Source organism: Equus asinus, chromosome 14, assembly GCF_041296235.1.
Source record: "Equus asinus isolate D_3611 breed Donkey chromosome 14, EquAss-T2T_v2, whole genome shotgun sequence".
NCBI classification, from domain to species: domain Eukaryota; kingdom Metazoa; phylum Chordata; class Mammalia; order Perissodactyla; family Equidae; genus Equus; species Equus asinus.
The window spans coordinates 25,476,334-25,494,285 of NC_091803.1; the positions used below are offsets into that span (position 1 = coordinate 25,476,334).

At 53.8% G+C, this 17,952-nt stretch overlaps 2 protein-coding genes across 10 annotated transcripts; both read left to right on the forward strand.

Moving 5' to 3' along the window:
- The first annotated feature begins 3,907 nt into the window (after window positions 1–3,907).
- On the forward strand, window positions 3,908–10,647 carry LOC123276773 (male-specific sperm protein Mst84Db). 2 transcript variants are annotated; one of them, XM_044746768.2, is made up of 5 exons: window positions 3,909–4,287; window positions 4,538–4,573; window positions 5,398–5,541; window positions 5,801–5,956; window positions 10,507–10,647. In XM_044746768.2, the coding sequence occupies exons 2-5, from the start codon at window positions 4,568–4,570 to the stop codon at window positions 10,618–10,620; spliced, it is 420 nt and encodes a 139-aa protein (XP_044602703.1). In that variant the 5' UTR covers window positions 3,909–4,287; window positions 4,538–4,567; the 3' UTR covers window positions 10,621–10,647. The 2 variants fall into 2 exon arrangements, with proteins under 2 accessions (XP_070340045.1, XP_044602703.1); XM_070483944.1 differs by lacking the exon at window positions 5,398–5,541 and having other exon boundaries at window positions 3,908–4,287.
- A 195-nt stretch (window positions 10,648–10,842) lies between these two features.
- On the forward strand, window positions 10,843–17,052 carry ALDOA (aldolase, fructose-bisphosphate A). Of its 8 annotated transcripts, none has more exons than XM_070483943.1 (10): window positions 10,843–10,866; window positions 11,197–11,283; window positions 14,365–14,491; window positions 14,577–14,788; window positions 15,266–15,320; window positions 15,450–15,610; window positions 15,922–16,005; window positions 16,125–16,299; window positions 16,459–16,658; window positions 16,748–17,052. In XM_070483943.1, the coding sequence occupies exons 3-10, from the start codon at window positions 14,380–14,382 to the stop codon at window positions 16,841–16,843; spliced, it is 1,095 nt and encodes a 364-aa protein (XP_070340044.1). In that variant the 5' UTR covers window positions 10,843–10,866; window positions 11,197–11,283; window positions 14,365–14,379; the 3' UTR covers window positions 16,844–17,052. The 8 variants fall into 8 exon arrangements, with proteins under 8 accessions (XP_070340044.1, XP_014719447.1, XP_070340042.1 ...); XM_014863961.3 differs by having other exon boundaries at window positions 10,844–10,896; XM_070483941.1 differs by lacking the exon at window positions 10,843–10,866 and adding an exon at window positions 10,944–11,033.
- The last annotated feature ends 900 nt before the right edge of the window (window positions 17,053–17,952 follow it).

Consider the following 17,952-nt stretch of genomic DNA (forward strand, 5'->3'; position numbering starts at 1 on the left):
TAACCTAAGAAGGAGATGCCATTATTACTTTCTCTCTACAGATGAAGGAATTGAGGCACAGAGAGATGGGGTGACTTGCCCAAGGTCACACAGGTAGTAAGTGGCACAGCTAGGATTTGAACTTAGGAGTCTGATTGCCAGAGTATCTGCTTTTAACCATGTACTTTAAAAGAAAACTTTTTATCTCCACCAAAAGTAGAAAATCAGTATCACCAGTAAACAGAAGGAAACAAAAAAATAAAGTGAAAAAACTTGTTCTAACATTCTAGCTAGATACTATCACCTGCTCCCAATTCTGAGCTGGAGGCCTGCTCTCTCTTTGTTAAAGAAAAGACAAGACAAGATAAGCAGAGATAGAGAGGTGTTAAAGGGCTTCTGGCAGCAAAATGAGACTTTCTCCTGGAATAGTCAGAAGTGTTGAGAGGGAATTGAAAAGAGAATAGCTTTCATGTGGGCACCCGCGCTTTCCCGCTAATCAGTATACCGTCTAAAATAAACCAAGATGGGATGGTCCCTTGTCTGGGCGTTGTAGGAGTGCCTGAACATGCCAGCCGAGGAAGGGAGACAACGCCAGCCAATTCCAGCGTGGAGGTGCGGCCCCGGGCCACCCACGCCTCTGGAAGGCAGCCGGCAGCATCCGCGCGGAGAGGGGCAGCCAGGGGTGGCGCCACGCGAGGGCCCGTCCCAGGCGCGAGCGACTTCGGCCGCCGCTTTCCCGCCCCGGCCTGGCTCTCCAGGTGACTGTCTTACGCCCATGCGGTCCTCACAGACCTGTCACAGTTCACCCTGCGCCTGGAGTTTACCGTTTCCTCCTACTTCAGGCTCCTCTGTCCAAATGCTGCCTTGGGCATCCTCTTCGCCTGGGGGCAGCGCCGCCTCGGCCCTGCGGAGGTGTGCAGGCGTGATATCGTGGAAGGCTGTGAATAAGTAAACAATAAGCAGCCAGAAGTGGCCTGTTTCCCACACGATACCCGGGGAAGGGTCCGATTCCCCCTACCCGTGCTCTGGGGAGAGTCCTGGCCAGGGTGCCAGAGCATTTATTATTTAGTGCTTTTATTGTACCTGTCCCAGGTTAGGTACTGTTCCAAGCAAGTCCAGTCCCACCCTTTATCTGTACAATAGCAAAAGCTGAGGGGCACAACAGATGAGTCGAAGTGAGAAAATTAAAGGTGCAGGCCCTTTTTTTCTCCCATAGCTTGGCTATGTGACCTTGGCCAAGCATCAGAACCTCTCAGAGCCTCTGGGCTCGAATCCTGGTTCTGTTGCTCCCTAGCCAGTAGAACGTATACAAGTGATCTAACTTCTCTGGGCCTTGAGCTTCTTATCTATGAAATGGAGACAAGAGCAGAACCTCTGCATGTGGCTGCTGGGATGATGAGTGACATATGTGTAAAGCACAGTTCCTGTGTGACCCAGTGTGGATCTCCGCTGTGATATTCTTTAATGGTGGTGGTGATCTTTTTTAACGAGCCCCTGTTCTATGCCAGGGACTCCACGTACATTTTCTCTAATCATCACGTCTCTGATGTAATCCCTACTTTCCTCAGTAGGAAGACTGAGGCTCAGTGAGGTCTACTGACATCCCCAAGGTCAGAGACACACATCATGGCAGAACTAGAATTCAAACCTAAATCTTGCCCAGTTCTAAAATTCTTTTTAAATTGGGTCATAATTTTCTTTCCAGCTATAAAATGGAAATAATAATTTCTGCCGCTTAGGTCTACTGTTAGGATTAAATAAGATCAAGTTTGTGAAGAGGCCTCTAGTGATGCTTGCTCTAGCTCAGCTCAACTTAGCTTCTCATTCCCCAGGGTAATTACTTAAGCATAGGCCTTTCATTTTCATAGTAAGGAGGCTGTGGACCTCCTCTTAGTCTCTGGGAGGCAGTATTATCTGATGGCCATGGGAGGGGCTGAAAGTATTAGATCAAAATCAGAACTGCCAGGGTTCCTTCCCACGCCCCAGCCCTGACCTGCTGAGGCTGCTTTCATCTTCTGGGTTTTCTGGGCCTCTCAGGTGTCCCACCCACCCCACGATGATTGGGAGCACATAACCCTTTTCTCCCTTTCCCAGGGTCAGTGCAAAACTGCATTTGATAACATCTGACATCTCCAGCTTTGAACTTGAGGTGGAGGGAGACCTCATGGTTATTCAGTTGTTGTGAAGTTTGTTTCCCCCTGCCTCCAACAAATGATGTCCTGTGGTAGAAGTGGGGCCCTGGCAAAGAGGGTGCATACATCACCTCTCCTAATGGCTTGCCTTGCAGTGAGCAGGCCTGGTGCAGTCCGCCCTCCTGCATAATGTATGAGCCCATGGTAGGAACAGAACACCAGCAGCAGTGAGAGTGACCACTGCAGGTCACAGACGTGGCCAGAGGCCTTGCCAAGGCTGACGTCTCTCTGTTGGCAGGAGCTGAGGAGAGGGAGGGAGTATGTGTCACCTGAGGCCTTTCCTGGTGCTGAGGCGGGAACTGGCCTCATCTTTGCCCTCAGGATTCAGCAGGGAAGCTAGGGATAGATAAGAAGACACCCCCCAAGAAGACAGTCTGACCCTGCCTTAGAATCAACAATGGTGACATTGGGGACAGCTAGACTCCTGTTTTCTGGGCTTGAAGTCCCCTCTGAGAGGGCTGGGGGTGGCAGAGGAGGTGGCTGGAACCCTCTCAGTGTGGCTGAAGGTCAGAGAGGGGATTTGAGAACCAGGGACACAGACTCTGGCAATTTCTCTGGTTGTCTCATGGTACAGGAAATCCCCAGGGGCGGCAGCTGTAGTGAGGAACACTGGGGTGGAGAACATGGACAAAAGTAGCTACAGGGTGACACTGCTTTCAGGGGAAGGTGCCAGGATGCAGCAATCGTGTATGAAGTCTGTCGCCTCTGCAGGGGATGTGTGCTTACATGAGTGTGCAAGTGTGCGTGTTGACCCAAAAAGGTCAAGAATGGAAGAGGGAGGTCTGAGTGCCTTGAGAGCCAAGAGAAGCAGAGCATCTGGAGAACAAGACTTCATTGGTGGAGAGAGTTGGATTTGACTCATTCTATAATCAGTGAGTTCTCACTGGAGGCCCCCAAGGCCAGGCCAACTGCTAGGGCTTGGGACATGGAGATGAATCAGACCCAGGCACTCCCAGTCTAATTGGGGAGCCAGGCACCAAAGCAGAGAACTCAAATACCTTGTGATAAGTGCTAGAACAGCCCCAAACAGCCACCAGTGTTTGAGGTTGGCAGGAAGACCTCCCTGACGCAAAATTGAGCAGAAGCTTGAAGGATGAGGAAGGAGTTCATCAGGGAGGAAATGGGAAGGGTGTTCTGAGAAGAGGGTACAGCATTTGCAAAGGTGTGGAGCTGTGAAACTGTGTGCACTGGTTCAAGAACCCGGAACAGACCCCACGGGGGAAACTTGAAAGAGCTGATGGGGCACAAAACAATGTTGTTTGTTTGTTTACATATTATCTAATCCCCCTCCCCCAGGGGAATTTAAGCAGGAAATTTGTCTGCCTTATTCTCTGCTAAAGACCCAGAGCCTAGAGCAGTGCTTGGCACCCAGTGGGACATTTTGTGAATGAATAAATGGAAGATACGTGAGCCGGGAGCCGATTGTGTTGACAGTCGGCTGAGGCATTTGGGCTTTATCCTGGAGTCAGTGGGGAGCCTTTGGGGGTTTAAAAATTATAAGAGGAACAAGATCTGATGTGGGTGGGAGGAAATCACTTTGACAGTGATGTGAAGGATGAAGAGACCAGATGATGAAGTCCTAAATTAGGGCACTGTCAATAAAAATGAGTGGGGTTGGATTGAAAAAATATTGAGGATAATTCCGTACAATTAACAAGTAGCTTTGATTTTTACAATATCCTTGTGAGGCAGCCACTTCTCCGTTTTACAGATGAGGAAATGGACTCAGCGAGGCTCAGTGATTTGGCCGAAGTCACACAGCAAGTTGGTGGTGTAGCCCGGGAGTTGAGTCTTCCCTTTGTAGCACCGCAGGACCCAGCATAGGATGAGGATCCGACTCAGGCGGTGGCGGCGGGAATTAATTCGCCACTTCCGTTCAGTAAGTGAGGGAAAGTCCGGCAGACCGCGACGTATAAGAGCTAGCGGCCCCGGGGGATCCGGCAAGGGAAGCGAGGCGAGGAGAAGGAGGTATGGGTCTCGGCGGCCGCCGTAGGAGCCGCGCTCTGATCCCCATGGCAACAGCGAGAAGCAGAGGGAGGTTTCTGGTTGGAGCAGCCTCCGCGGCCGAGCGGACCCAGCTCGGCGCAGAATCCGTGAACCGCCCACGGCCTCGAGGGTGAGGTGATGGGGCTGGGTCGCGGGAGGGAGCCTAGAGTGTGGGGACAGCGGCGGGGCGTGGCCTGGGTCGGGCTGGCGCGTGCGAGGGAGGCGTCGCCCGGAATCTCCCGACCCCCGACCCGCACTTTCCCGACCAGGGGCCATCTTTGGGCCTCGGTTTCCCCAGACGGGAAACAGGAGAAGGGTGGGCAGCGCAGTGCAGTGGCCCCTCCCAGCCTCTGAGGTGCAGGACGTTCTCTCCTCTGCAGCTCCTGAACTGACCTGCGCTGTCCTGCCCCATGGACGTGAGTCCCAGGCCCCTACCGCTCTCAGGAGCCGCCCCTTCAGCGCCCTAAACTCACCCTGAGTGTGCCTGCCTTCGAGCCGAGCCCGGACTGGAGAGGGGGCTCTTTACCCAACACAGACCCTTCCAGCTCAGGACAAGAGCTGGCAGACAGTGCCAAGATGGACTTCCCACGGGAGGGCACATTCCCGCCTTTCCTGGCAAGATGAGGAGTGTGCCAAGTAATCAAGGGGAAAAGGCATTCCAGGAAGAGGGAGCAGCATGGGCGGAGACCTGGGGGTGAGGTAGAGGATAGGGTAGTTGGCGAACTGCCGGGACTTCAGTATGGCTAGAGTGGAGAGAGGGAGGGGGAGAGAGGTAGTCGGGGCTAGTGTGGGGCCTTTGTCCCTGAGATAAGTTGGGACTGAGTTGGGAGAGCCATTGATGGATTGTAAGGAAGGGAGGGATACACAAGGACAAATGGCGTGGAAGGGGGCAAAATTGCAGGTTGGAAGATAGAGGACAGTAATATGGGCTGAAGATGGTAAAGTAGTGGCAGTGGAATTAGAGACAGTAGACCCGGTCAGAGAGGCGTTCTGAAAGGAAGATCAAAAAGTGTGGGAAGAGTTTAGAATGACCAACAGGTCCTTGATGGTGCTGCAATGGAGATGACAGGGAAAAAGGCAGGTTTGGAGGACAAGGCAGTGTAGTCCTAGGCATCTCTCCCCACCATGTGGTGGCTGTTCCTCCCCTTTTCCTAGCCACCTCCGTGTCCCTCCTGGTATTTCTGTGTTCCTGCAGTCCCTCCCCACCTCCTTGTCACCCCTTCCTCCTGTGCTCATCCAGGCCTCCTCTAGCCCCTGGAATCCAACCCCGGCTCCTGTCAGCACTCCTCCCCTGCTGCTCCCCATCCCTGCCATCGTCTTCATCGCTGTGGGCATCTATTTGTCGCTGCTGGGCCTAGTGCTGCTGACTAGGCACTGCCTGCTGGTGAGGGGCCTGGTGGTGGTGGGGTGGCTGAAGGGTGGGCTCTAGGAAAGAGGAACCCAGTCAATCTGCCCCTCATCTGCAGGCTCTTACCCTGGGGCTCCTTTGCCATTTAGTCCCCACATCTGTCCCTTTTGTGGGACCAGGAAGTCCCTCCTCTCTTGTCCCTAGCTGAACCTTCTCCTGCCTCTCTCCCAAAAACCGAGTCTTGGCTGTCCCTCCCTGCTGCCTCTCCCGGATCTTGAGCCCTGCCGTCTCCTAGGCCCAGGGCTGCTGCACAGCCTGCAGCTCCCCCTGCAGGAAGCAAGGTGTCTCTGGGCCCCAAGACTGTTGCTGGACCTGCGCAGAAGCCTGTGACTTCCCTCTGCCTGGCCCAGCCCACTGCCTGGATGCCTGCTGCCTCCAGCCCACCGAAGCTGTGAGTTCCCACCCTCTCCCCTGACCCCCTGAGCCCTGATCTAGGCCCATCGGTGCATGCATTTTTTTGTTCAACAATTTTATTACTGAGTACCTACTCTAGGCCAGGCACAGTTCCACATACAGGGTCAGCTGGAGACAGCCAAAAACAGCAGAAACAACATATCAGATACTTTCTGGTGATAAAAGCTACTTGGAGAAAAGAAAATAGGTTGACAGCTGGAGAAAGGTAGGTGTGTAACATGTAGGGCACATAATCAATTTTGAAAATAGTAGATAAGAAAAAAGACAGAGACCCTTCTGCTCGTTGATGTGTACTGTGTTCCAGAGACTCTGCCACTTTATTGACATTATTATTATTATTATTATTTAATATTTTATTCTTCCCTTTTCTCTCCAAAGCCCCCAGCACATAGTTGTATATTTTAGTTGTGGGTCCTTCTAGTTGTGGCATGTGGGATGCTGCCTCAGTGTGGCCTGATGAGCGGTGCCATGTCCGCGCCTGGGATCCGAACCAGTGAAACACTGGGCCGCCAAAGCGGAGCGCACAAACTTAACTGCTCTGCCACGGGGCCGGCCCCTGACATTATTATTTTTTTCAACAACCCTGAGAGCTGGGTATTTTTAAAAACCTATATATGGATTTTTTTCCTGATTACAAAAGCATTGATTACAAAGTATGCATGTAGAAATACATAGAAAGTACACTTCACTTTAAAAACCAGCTCTCGGACCAAGGTTGCTACGTATTATGTGTGTCCCTCACATACTAATACAGTACCATCACTGCTGTATCGTACTATTACTGGGTAAAAATGGGGTTCTATTACGTACATTATTTCATCCCATCTGCCACTTGCCCTTTTTACTTGGCATCACATCTTGGTCCCCTGTCCCTGGCTGTCCATGTAGATAGGTAAGGATTTTTATCCTCCTTTTGCAGGGGAATAAATTGGCTCAGGGAAGTTTAGTCACTTCTCCAGTGTTACACAGCAGAGTTTTCGTAGCAAATTGCTCCATAGTGTGTTGAAACGGAATCTTCAGGGAGAAGCCTGGCTTGCAGAGGACAGGCTATTTTGGCATTTGTGGGTTTAAAGATGTTACAGGTAATTGACCACCTTCCTGGGCAGTGTTTATTTTGGGCTCAGGATTTAGACAGCAAAGCTCCTGCCCTTCAAGTGGCGCCCTTCCCTGGAGGGAAGAGTGAGGATAAAAGACCAAGCAAATTCATAGCTTGGGACGACTGTAGTTGCTGTAAATCCCTGGGAGATGTTTTGAGTTTCAAAATAAATTATAGGGCAAAGAGCACTCCTCTTTGAAATAATCTGCTTTTGGTTTCCCAGAGGTAGCCAGGAGAGGGGTCCCAGGCCTGGGGCTAAGGGGACAAAGGGGAAAAAGAAGACAATGGGTCCTAAAACTCCTATTTTGTAGGAAATGCTGAATTACAAAATTATTTCTGGCTCCCTGTCATGGGGACAACGCCCCCTTCTCTTCTGTCGGCAGCAAGGGGCTAGTCAGGGACCTGTCCTCCTCCCTGAGAGTGAGGATGAAGTGAGGTGCTCTGCCAGCACAGAAGGTGGGCTCCTCCCACCTTCCTCTCCAGGGCTGCAGGGAATCCCAAACCTGGAGTCCTCAGGGCCTGATTCTGCCTGGCTTCCACCAGAGCCAAGAAGGGTTCTAGAATGGCAGAGGGTAGCCCAGAGTCATACTGTCCTTGAACTGTCTTTCCACAAAGTACATTAAAGTGTCTCTGTTATCCAGTTTCCCTAAGTTACAGTAACAACCACTGATGTTACAAAGCTCATGTCTACTTTACAGCTGAAGAAACTGAGGCTTACAGATGCTTGAATGACTTGCCTGAGGCCTGGGCCGGGACACAAACCCAGGTTTCTCTTCCTCTTTCTGGGCGGAAACCTGCCTGCTCTGCTTCTTTCACAGAGATGTTGTGAGGATCTAGTTACTCACCCGCTTGTTTACTCACTTACCAAAGATTTATGGAGTCATCGTTGAGGCGCTTGCTGGGCCCCGGGAGCTCAGTGGAAACGAGACAGACACAGTCTCAGCCCTCACAGGGCTCGCATTCTGGAGAAGAACGGAGAGAAATAAGCAGGCACTTCTAGCAGAGCATGAGAAATGATGTGATACAGTGCAGTGGTCGCTTCTCAGCCCTGTGTGTGACCAGAAGTGGGTCTGAGGCTTAAACAGAGAGCCAGGCGTCCAGGCCCCATGCTCAGTTAGTCTGGGATGGGATTGGAATTTGCGAATTTTAACAAGTTCTCATGTGACTCTGATCCACACCAGCGTTAAGAACTACTGCTGAGGGGCAAGAGAGCCATGACAAGAAGAATAGCCCCTTTTCCCTAGCGCTCCCTAGCGCTTTCCCTATGCACCAGGCCTCACTGCACTTAGTTCTTTCCACTGATTCCCCACAATGACTCTATGAAGTAGGTGTTATATTTGTTTCAGAGATGAGAAAACTGAGGCTCAAAACATGAATTACCCAAACCTGGGCATGAAGTAGATTCAAACTGGGGCTTAAGCTCTAACCAATAAAGATGGCTGGCCTTCAAAATCAAAGTGAAAGAAATCAGAGTGAAAAACTGCAGAGCCTAGAAAAACACAAGGGTTAACAGTCACATGGAGTCCTTGTTTAAGGTACTTAAACAGCAGATTCCTTCCAGAAGCCACATGGCTGCTTGTGAGAGATGAAAAATCCATTAGCCAGTTATTAACGACCAGGTCTAAACCCTTCCAGTGGCCAGAGCCAAGAAATGCTTTTAATACTCTCTTCTCTGAGGTGACAGCAGCAGAGCCTCTCTCAGTCCCCAGTTCTGCACACACAATGACAGTGTGGTCCTCCAAAAACCCACAGAGCCAACTTCATCCCCAGAGATGCCCCGAACCAGACCCTCATCAAACACAAGGAAACCACTTCGCTCTCTCTTCCACCATGACACTTCCAGCCTCCTCCTTGAGAGAGAATTCTGTTGGCAGTAACACCAGCCCAGTGGATGGCAGGTCCCCTCCGCTCAGTGGAGCCCCTAGTCATATCTGATCTCACCAGTCATCTGACACTGCACCCCGAAACCTCAGCTGTTCAAAAGGTCATTCCCCTATTCCTGGCTTGGCCCGGTGTCTGAGTGAGCTGTGCAACTGTGACTGTCACTAGCTCTGCCTCAGGCCTCAAGGAGCCAATCTTCTGTCACACATCCTGGGTGTGCCCCAACCCTGCCACTTGGCCTGACTCCAGTCCATGCCTGAAGCAGTGGCAGATCCTCCTCGTCCCAGGGCAGGAGAGGGGTGAGCTGGAGTGGGCTGGTTCTCCAGTCCTGTCTCTAAGGACATGCTGTTCCTATTTCCCAAGAGGCAGACTGTTTCCCCTGAGAGCTGAGAAGTCTTTCTTTTTTTCTTTTTTGCCTAAAGAGGGAAAAATGATATGTTTTGTTTCATCCATTCATTCAACATTCATTGCTGAGCATGAGTCCTCGTGCTAGCTCAGCGGAGATGTGAGATGAACTGCCCCTCCCCTAGCAGACCCAGAAAGAAGCTGATATTCCCGGCCTGGGAGGCAGTAGGGTTGAGGGGCTCTCAGGACTGGAAGCAGGCAGGCCCGGGCCGCCCCAGCACGTTCCCTAGTTGTGATCCTTTGGGTATCACTCCCCTCTCTGACCCTCCATTTCCTCTTTTGTAAAGTGGCCCCTCTACTCAAGGTTCTGATAAATAAAAGAGATGTAACTCTTTTTAAAAATATGCAAATTGCCATTTTCAAAGAAAATGAGAAAGTTTTTTTTTTTTTTAAAGATTGGCCCTGAGCTAACATCCGTTGTCAGTCTTTGTTTTCTTCTCCCCAAAGTCCCCCAGTACACAGTTGTATATTCTAGTTGTAGGTCCTTCTGGTTCTGCTGTGTGGGATGCCGCCTCAGCATGGCCTAATGAGCGGTACCACATCCGCGCCCTGGATCTGAACCGGCGAAACCCTGGTCCACCAAAGCAGAATGTGCGAACTCAAACACTCAGCCACGGGGCTGGCCCCAGAAAGATTTTTTTAAATCATTCATGAATGCAGTTTGTGCCTTGCATAGAGTAGGTGCTCATGCCAAGGAAGAAGTCCACAAAACCAGCAAGTTGTTTTCATCATGGACAGAAAATGTGTCCATGCTTTCCCTGTTTACTGACTTTCAATTGCACGAGGCCACGAGGATATAGTAGAAGCATCTTTGAGCCAAACATTGGGACCTAGAGTGAGACCGGGGCCAGTTGATCTCTGGTTCTCAGACTCTTCGCCTATAAAATGGAGAAAGAGCGAACCCCCTGAATAATTTCTTCCAGCTCCTGAACTTAGTTGTTTGGAATGTTGCCTCCTTGCTGATTTCTCAACAGCACAGGGAATTGATTTGTTCCCAAGAATGGAGGATGGTACCCTCTGTTCCACTGAGCAAATGGGACTTTCCAGGCCTCCCTGTTCCCTTCTCCCCTAAGAGGGAAACAGCGTTAGGCTCTGGTCCACCTTCCTCCTGTCCACTTCCCTCACCCCTTTCTCCTCTCCCTCAGGGTTGGGCCCCTTGCTGCCCTCGCTGCTGTCCACTCTGCGACTGTGCCTGTGCGTGCCAACTTCCTGACTGCCAGAGCCTCAACTGTCTCTGCTTTGAGATCAAGCTCCGATGAGGACCCAGAGTCCTTGCCCTTTGGGGAGAGGCCAGCCCCCAGGGCCCGCATGACCTCTTTCCTGAGAGGCCTCAGGACAATTTTCTCCAGGCCACTGGAACCACAAATGACCTGTCCAGCTCACCAGCCTGGGAACCAGCCGTGGAGAGACTGGCTCCCTGCAGAGCAGGACTCAGAGAGCCCTTGGCTAGCTGGACTGCAACCCCTTTGGAGGGCCAGAAGAGAGAGGGGCTAGAGCTCTGGCAGGTGCTCCTGCCCTCCTCTCCTCCTCCCCTAGTAAGCTGTTATATTTAAAGTTGAGGGCAGGGGACGCTGCTCACCACAGACAGCAGTATGGGAGGAGCTTGGGCCTTGAGTATCAGATGTAGGGGTCTCTCAGCCACACCCCGTCCATGGATCTTGGCTATTTGGAGGTGTGAGTGTAGTCTGTGCATCTGCTCTCCATCTAAAGAAACCAGCTCAAGAGAATCACAAGGGCCACTGTCAAGGCCCAGAGTCAGGGGAGGGGGTACCAGAGGAGGAAGCAGGGAACGCCAAACCATCTAAGTCCTGGTATTGTTCCTTCCCTCCCCACAGATCTCTATCCAAAGATTGATTTCTCTTGACAACCTTTTGAGGGCCTCAGTCTGAATTTCAAGAGAAGAAATTTCTTCTGAAGTACCGGTAAGTGGGCAGGGCGCCCTCCCCCCTCCCCCAATAGGGCAGGCCCACAGCTTCCTCCCCCTTCCCTCAATTTAGGCTCCACGCTGGCGTGAATGTCAGGGGCTTCAGGTTTCCCTAAATATAGGTCCCTACCAGGGGATCTGTGGCGAGGAAAGGGCAGGGGTCACTGGAGAATGTCGGGGACACTTGGCTTGGGGGAGGGCTGGAGCTGCCTTATAACCCAGCCCAGGTAGGCACGGGCTCACTCGCTGCTGACCAGGCTCTGCCCGCTTCTTCACCCTCCTCGTAGGTGGGCGCCAGCAGGACGGAGTGGGGGTGAGGGTGGGCTGAAGGGATCCAGATTAGGAGAGGGGACCTGGCCGGTAAGATGGGCGCCTCGGAAAGTATCTGGGAGGCTGACCAGCTCAGGGACGGATTTTATTTTGGAGAGGAAGGTCAGTCCAAGGGAAACGTTTCGCAGGGACTCCAGCCCCGCATCCCCGAGACTTGCTTGAGGGAAACGGTGACCGGCCAATTTCCACGTCATCTGGCTGTGCGTGGCGGCCGGGGCTTCAGGCCGGTTCGCCCCGGCTGCGGGCGGAGAAGGCGTGCGCGCGCTCAAGGTTGGCCCTCCAAGCCGCGGGAGCCAGCCCGGCACCGAAGGGGCGCGGATGGGGCGGGGGCGCTCGCCAGACACCGCTGCCGCCGCGCTCCCGCCGTCCGCCAACCCCAGCCGCCTCCTTGCGCTCCCTGTGCTCCTTCTCCTTCTCTTCCGCCTGGGCTAGTGACAGAGAGAGGGGTCAGCCCCGCTCCCCAGCGCCCGCAAGTCCAGCCTGCGGACAAGGCCGGCAGACGCCTGACCTCCGGGTTCTGTTACAAAGTGACACGCTCTGCATCAGCGCAGGCCGGAAGCTGGGGCTGCCGCGGGCTGCTGGGCCGGGCCTGGGAGCGCAAGCTGAACCTCCGTCTTCTCGGGCTCTTTCACTCGCTTTTCCCCTACCCCCACCCCCACCCCCTTCGGTGCCAGAACCCGGCTGAGTCACGGCGCCCCACAGCGCGCCAGGCAGGGGGGAAAAGGAGAGGGAGGGGAGGGCCCAGGCGACCCGCGAGATGTGGGCCGAGTCACGTCCGAAGGGGACGGGGGAGGGATCGTGTTCTCGCTGCTCTGTCTCCGCCCAAGCGCCGCCTCCAGCCTTCGCCTTTCGGGGACCGCCTCTTGCACGGTTCCTCGCCTGCAATTGGACGCCGGGGCCCCCGACTCCCTACAAAGGAAAAAAAACCCACCGAGGGTGGAGCGGTGCTTCTATAAGGCCCGGCACCTCCTCTCCCCTGCCCGCCCCGTGCGCCGCCCCCTCGGGAGCTCAATAGGCAGCGTTCCTCTTGGAACGCGCCGGAGAAGCAGGGTGCTGGTGACGACTGCCGTGTTCGCTCCCTCACTCCGCTCGCCAGTCCGCCGGCCTCCACCGCTCCACTCCGCAAACCCGCCCCTCTCCTGTGCCAGGTGAGCGCCCCTCGCCACGTGCGAAGGTCAGGGACCGTGGAGAAGGATCCTGAGGGCAGTGGCGGGTCGGGCTTCGGCGCGGAGCCCCTCACCCGGTCCCAGCATCTCCCGCACCACCGCCACTCACACACGCATGCTCCCAACCCCGACGCCCCAGCCCTCTCCAGCTTGAGCGTCCTCCGTTTGTGGTGCAGTGCAGCCACGGCTTGGCACGCTGAGTCATGGCGGGGGAGGAAGCAGGACGAAATGAAGAGCCGTTCCCTCTCCCCTTTTCTTGTAAGGACACCGGGTGCAAAAGATTATGGACCCTTTGCCTCTGAAGGGATCCTAAGAGGCAGCGATGGGTGGGGGGCCAGCTCATAGACTGCCTCAGAGTTCCCGAAAGCGGGTGGTTGGTCCCTGCCCTGGGAGACAGGCACCCATGGCGAGGAGGGGAAACCCCTTGGCGGCGCATGATGCCCCATTAACACTTTCCGTGTCTTTCCTTATCGGGTGACCTTGATTCTGAGCCTGGAACAGCTGCAGCCGAGCGAACAGACGGGAGCATTTTTCAGGGGAAGGGGTGGGGCGCTTGCCTCTCCTCCATTCTCTTAGTCAGTATGAGCTGTGAGAACGGCAAACCTCACCCCTTTCCTCCACCTCGGCTGGGCTTCCTCTGCTACCCTTTCCTGGGCTTCTGATTACCCTCCTACATTTCTCCTAACACCCTTAACACCCTCCCCATATCCCTCTGGGGGCGGGGGGGCTGACCTTGGGATGTCCTTGAGGCGTGGGAGCTTGGCCCAGCCCTGGGATCTTGGGTGGATTGGAAGGAACAGCCCTATGGCAGTCAGAAGATCCGGGTTCTAATCTCAGATCCGGCCCTGAGGTTTCTGTGTGGCTTGAAGCACAGACCTTCCCCTTCTCTGGGTCCTTTCAGATGAGAGGGTTGGGCCCTATGCCTTATGCACAACCTCTAAATTCTACTTTTTTTTCTTTTGAGGAAGATTAGCCCTGAGCTAACTACTGGTAGTCCTCCTCTTTTTTGCTGAGGAAGCCTGGCCCTGAGCTAACATCCGTGCCCATCTTCCTCTACTTTATATGTGGGACGCCTACCACAGCATGGTGTGCCAAGCGGTGCCATGTCCGCACCCGGAATCTGAACCGGCGAACCCCGGGCCGCCAAGAAGCGCAACGTGCGAACTTAACCGGTGTGCCACCGGGCCAGCCCCTCTAAATTCTAAAATATTCCAGTTCGGTTTTGCTTCTAGGCAAGGTAACCCCATGGCAAAGCGCAAGCCAGAAGGGTCCAGATTCTACATGACCAGCCTGTCCATGGCTCTGGCCTATTCCTTTACCCCAGGTGCCAGTACGCAACCCCACCCTCAGCTGGGCAACACCCAGCAACAAACAGAGTTAGGAAAGGTACAGAAGGCAGGCCTAATATAGGGAAGTTGGGCGTCGGGGAGAGCTTGGGACAGGAAGTGCCCCAAGACCTGCGGGTGTGGGGCAGGGGAGGTAGGGAACTTTTGCCCTGACCTCCAGGCAAGTGGCCCTGCTCGTTGGGAGACCATGGGAGGACCCAGCTAAGCAGTTCTCGCCCACCTGTCTCTTCTGCCCAGGAACTCACTGCCACCATGCCTCACCAATATCCAGCACTGACCCCGGAGCAGAAGAAGGAGCTATCTGACATCGCTCACCGCATCGTGGCTCCGGGCAAGGGCATCCTGGCTGCAGATGAGTCCACTGGTACGGGCAGGAGACAGTGGGAGGAGGGCCCAAGGTTGGGGGTGACAGGCTGATCCCCTTATTCTCATGTGCGGCTCCCCTCCAGGGAGCATTGCCAAGCGGCTGCAATCCATTGGCACTGAGAACACAGAGGAGAACCGACGCTTCTACCGCCAGCTGCTGCTGACTGCCGACGACCGCGTGAATCCGTGCATTGGGGGTGTCATCCTCTTCCATGAGACGCTCTACCAGAAAGCAGATGATGGGCGTCCCTTCCCCCAAGTTATCAAATCCAAGGGCGGTGTTGTGGGCATCAAGGTGAGGGGGCTGGGCCTCAGGATATGAGATTGAGATGGATCTGGGGGAAAGAAACCCCGAGTAATAGGCCAGGGTATGAACACTGGAAGCCTGGAGACTTCAGTGGAGTCTGTCACAGATCACCCCTGAAGCATGGATAAGAAAAGCTCGAAACTTATGGGAAGTGCGTGGCGTTTTTAATCCTTGTAGATCCTTGTATTACTCTCATTGTACAGATGAAAAACCAGAAGCTCAAGGCAGTGAAGTGTTTTGCTTACAGAGTTAGGAAATGGTAGGAGCCCATACTCTCTGTCAGATAACATCCCTGTGTATCCTGCGTCATAGGATCAGAGGCTGTAAGTGAAAACATTTGCAAATCATGAGATGCCACTTGAGAGATTGAGTAAAGTTGGGGGCAGACTGGGACTACAGAGGAGAAAAGGGTACTAGAGTAGAGGTCATTTTCCCTGTCTTATGTTGTTGCCCCCACCCCAACAGGTAGACAAGGGCGTGGTACCCCTGGCAGGAACAAACGGCGAGACAACCACGCAAGGTGAGAACTGTTTGGCTCCCTGCCTTACCAACCAGTCCACCGGGGTCAGTACCCCTTGGGTGGCCAGGGTGAATGGGAGCCACCTGCCCCTTCCTCGGCCGTGCTCTGACTCCTCCGTCCCCTCTCCAGGGCTGGATGGGCTGTCTGAGCGCTGTGCCCAGTACAAGAAGGACGGAGCAGACTTTGCCAAGTGGCGCTGTGTGCTGAAGATTGGGGAGCACACTCCCTCATCCCTTGCCATCATGGAAAATGCCAATGTTCTGGCCCGTTATGCCAGCATCTGCCAGCAGGTGGGCCTGCAGAACCCCAACAGGCCACCTCCCATGTCATTTGGTTCCAGAGTGTCAGCTAGCCTGCCACCCATCTGCCAAGATACCTCCCTCCCTCACTCGAGGGCTTTGCAAGCCGAGGGCTTTGCAAGTATAACACATTGTGTTATGTGGATGGATCTGGAGAGATACCTCTCGCCTACAGTGTGCTGAGGGCTGTGCAGCCATGAGTCTCCATCATGGAGATAAGATCTCGGCCGATGGGTGTAGAGAGCTGTAGGTGGGGCTCTGGGTTAGGAGGCCTCACAGCTACCCTGTTTCTTACCCCACAGAATGGCATTGTGCCCATCGTGGAGCCTGAGATCCTCCCTGATGGGGACCATGACTTGAAGCGCTGTCAGTATGTAACCGAGAAGGTAGGTTGTCTGGCTGCCTGGGCAGTGTGTGGTGGGCTAGGCAGCTGGGCCAGGGTCCCTGGGGTTGACCCCTGTTCCCCCAACTCCACCCCACCCACTTTGGTCCTGCCATGCTCTAGGTGCTGGCTGCTGTTTACAAGGCTCTGAGTGACCACCACATCTACCTGGAAGGCACCTTGCTGAAGCCCAATATGGTAACCCCAGGCCACGCCTGCACCCACAAATATTCTCATGAGGAGATTGCCATGGCAACTGTCACGGCACTGCGTCGCACGGTGCCCCCTGCTGTCACTGGTGAGACCCACACCCTTATCTTGACCTCTAGGAGATAGATAAACTGTACCCACAATCCTTATGCTCACTTGGTCTGATTTCCAGGTCAGCTTCTCGGGGCTCCTGCCAGTCCCCTGGATCTCTGACTACACTCCCTCTCCTTGTTTCACCGTTGTACAGGGATCACCTTCCTATCTGGAGGCCAGAGTGAGGAGGAGGCATCCATCAACCTCAACGCCATCAACAAGTGCCCCCTGCTGAAGCCGTGGGCCCTGACCTTCTCCTATGGCCGAGCCCTGCAGGCCTCTGCCCTGAAGGCCTGGGGTGGGAAGAAGGAGAACCTGAAGGCTGCCCAGGAGGAATATGTCAAGCGAGCCCTGGTAAGGATGGGGCAGGAGGCGGGCAGGGTGCTGGGGTGGATGGGATTCTGAGAAGAGACCTTCTTACTCTGGCTTCTTTCCCCTCTTAGGCCAACAGCCTCGCCTGCCAAGGAAAATACACCCCAAGTGGTCACGCTGGGGCTGCAGCCAGCGAGTCCCTCTTCATCTCTAACCATGCCTACTAAGTGGAGGTATTCTAAGGCTGCCCCCTCAACACTCCAGGCCCTGCCTCCTCCCACTCTCACTCTTGAAGAGGGGGCCTCATCCAGGGCTTTAGGCTGTTCTTTCCCATCCTCCTTGCCTCCCTGGTGACATTGGTCTGTGGTATTGTCTGTGTATGCTAACTCCATCACCCTTTTGAGCCCACTGCCAATAAACAACTATTTAAGGGGGAGTCTCTTGTTCATTTCTGTGGTGTCCGGGGCAGGGCAGGGCTGGGGGAGGTGGCAGAGCCCAGAAGAAAGAGCCCTTGTTTTGTGTTCTTCCTTCTTGGGCAGGGAAAAGGTGAAGGGGGCGGGATAGGACCTTCCTGCTTTGTTTTATACTTGCCCAGGGCTTCAAGAGGAGAGCTTGTGGAATTCTATTCCAACCACCAACTGTTCCACTCCTTTCTACCAGCAGCATTCGATAAGGCTCACAGTTGGGGAGTGTGTGTGTGACTTGCTAGTCTTACGAGGTTGCAGGCTCAGCCTCACTTTTACACCCAGAATTCATGGATGCAGAAGGTCCCTGTGAGAAAAACAGCCACTGACAAAAGCCAAGATTTCCTGAGTTTATGAGCCAGGCAACATAAGTGTCCTGTATGAGAGGTGCTGTTATTCTCAATTCATCCTTAAGGCTACATTACCTAAGACTGCACTGTTTCTTGGTGGAAACAGATTACGAATGCATATCTCCTTAATCTATACTGTTGAGCTTGTCCGTGTTCCCATTTTAATAGGAGATGGGATTAGAACTGGCTTCGTAGTCTTTGGGCTTGTGGAACCCCTTGAAGAACCTGGAATTGTCTCTAACACACTCACTCAACAATACAGATAGACAGGCATACAGAAGTGTGGAGCTCAGGTTCCAGGTTAAGAACTGAGCCTCTAGCAGCTGCACTCCATGAAGCCAGAATGGGCCCTGCACTTAAACCCCTATGCCATGCTTTGAACCCTTCCGCAATCACCCAGGCTGGGGTGTAGAAGCAACTACACCAGGTCTTTTCACCTATTAAAGATTCTAGTCATAACTAAGGACCTAAGTTAGTCAGGCCGCTTCTCACATTTCCTGATATGGGCCCTTTCCTGTCTGA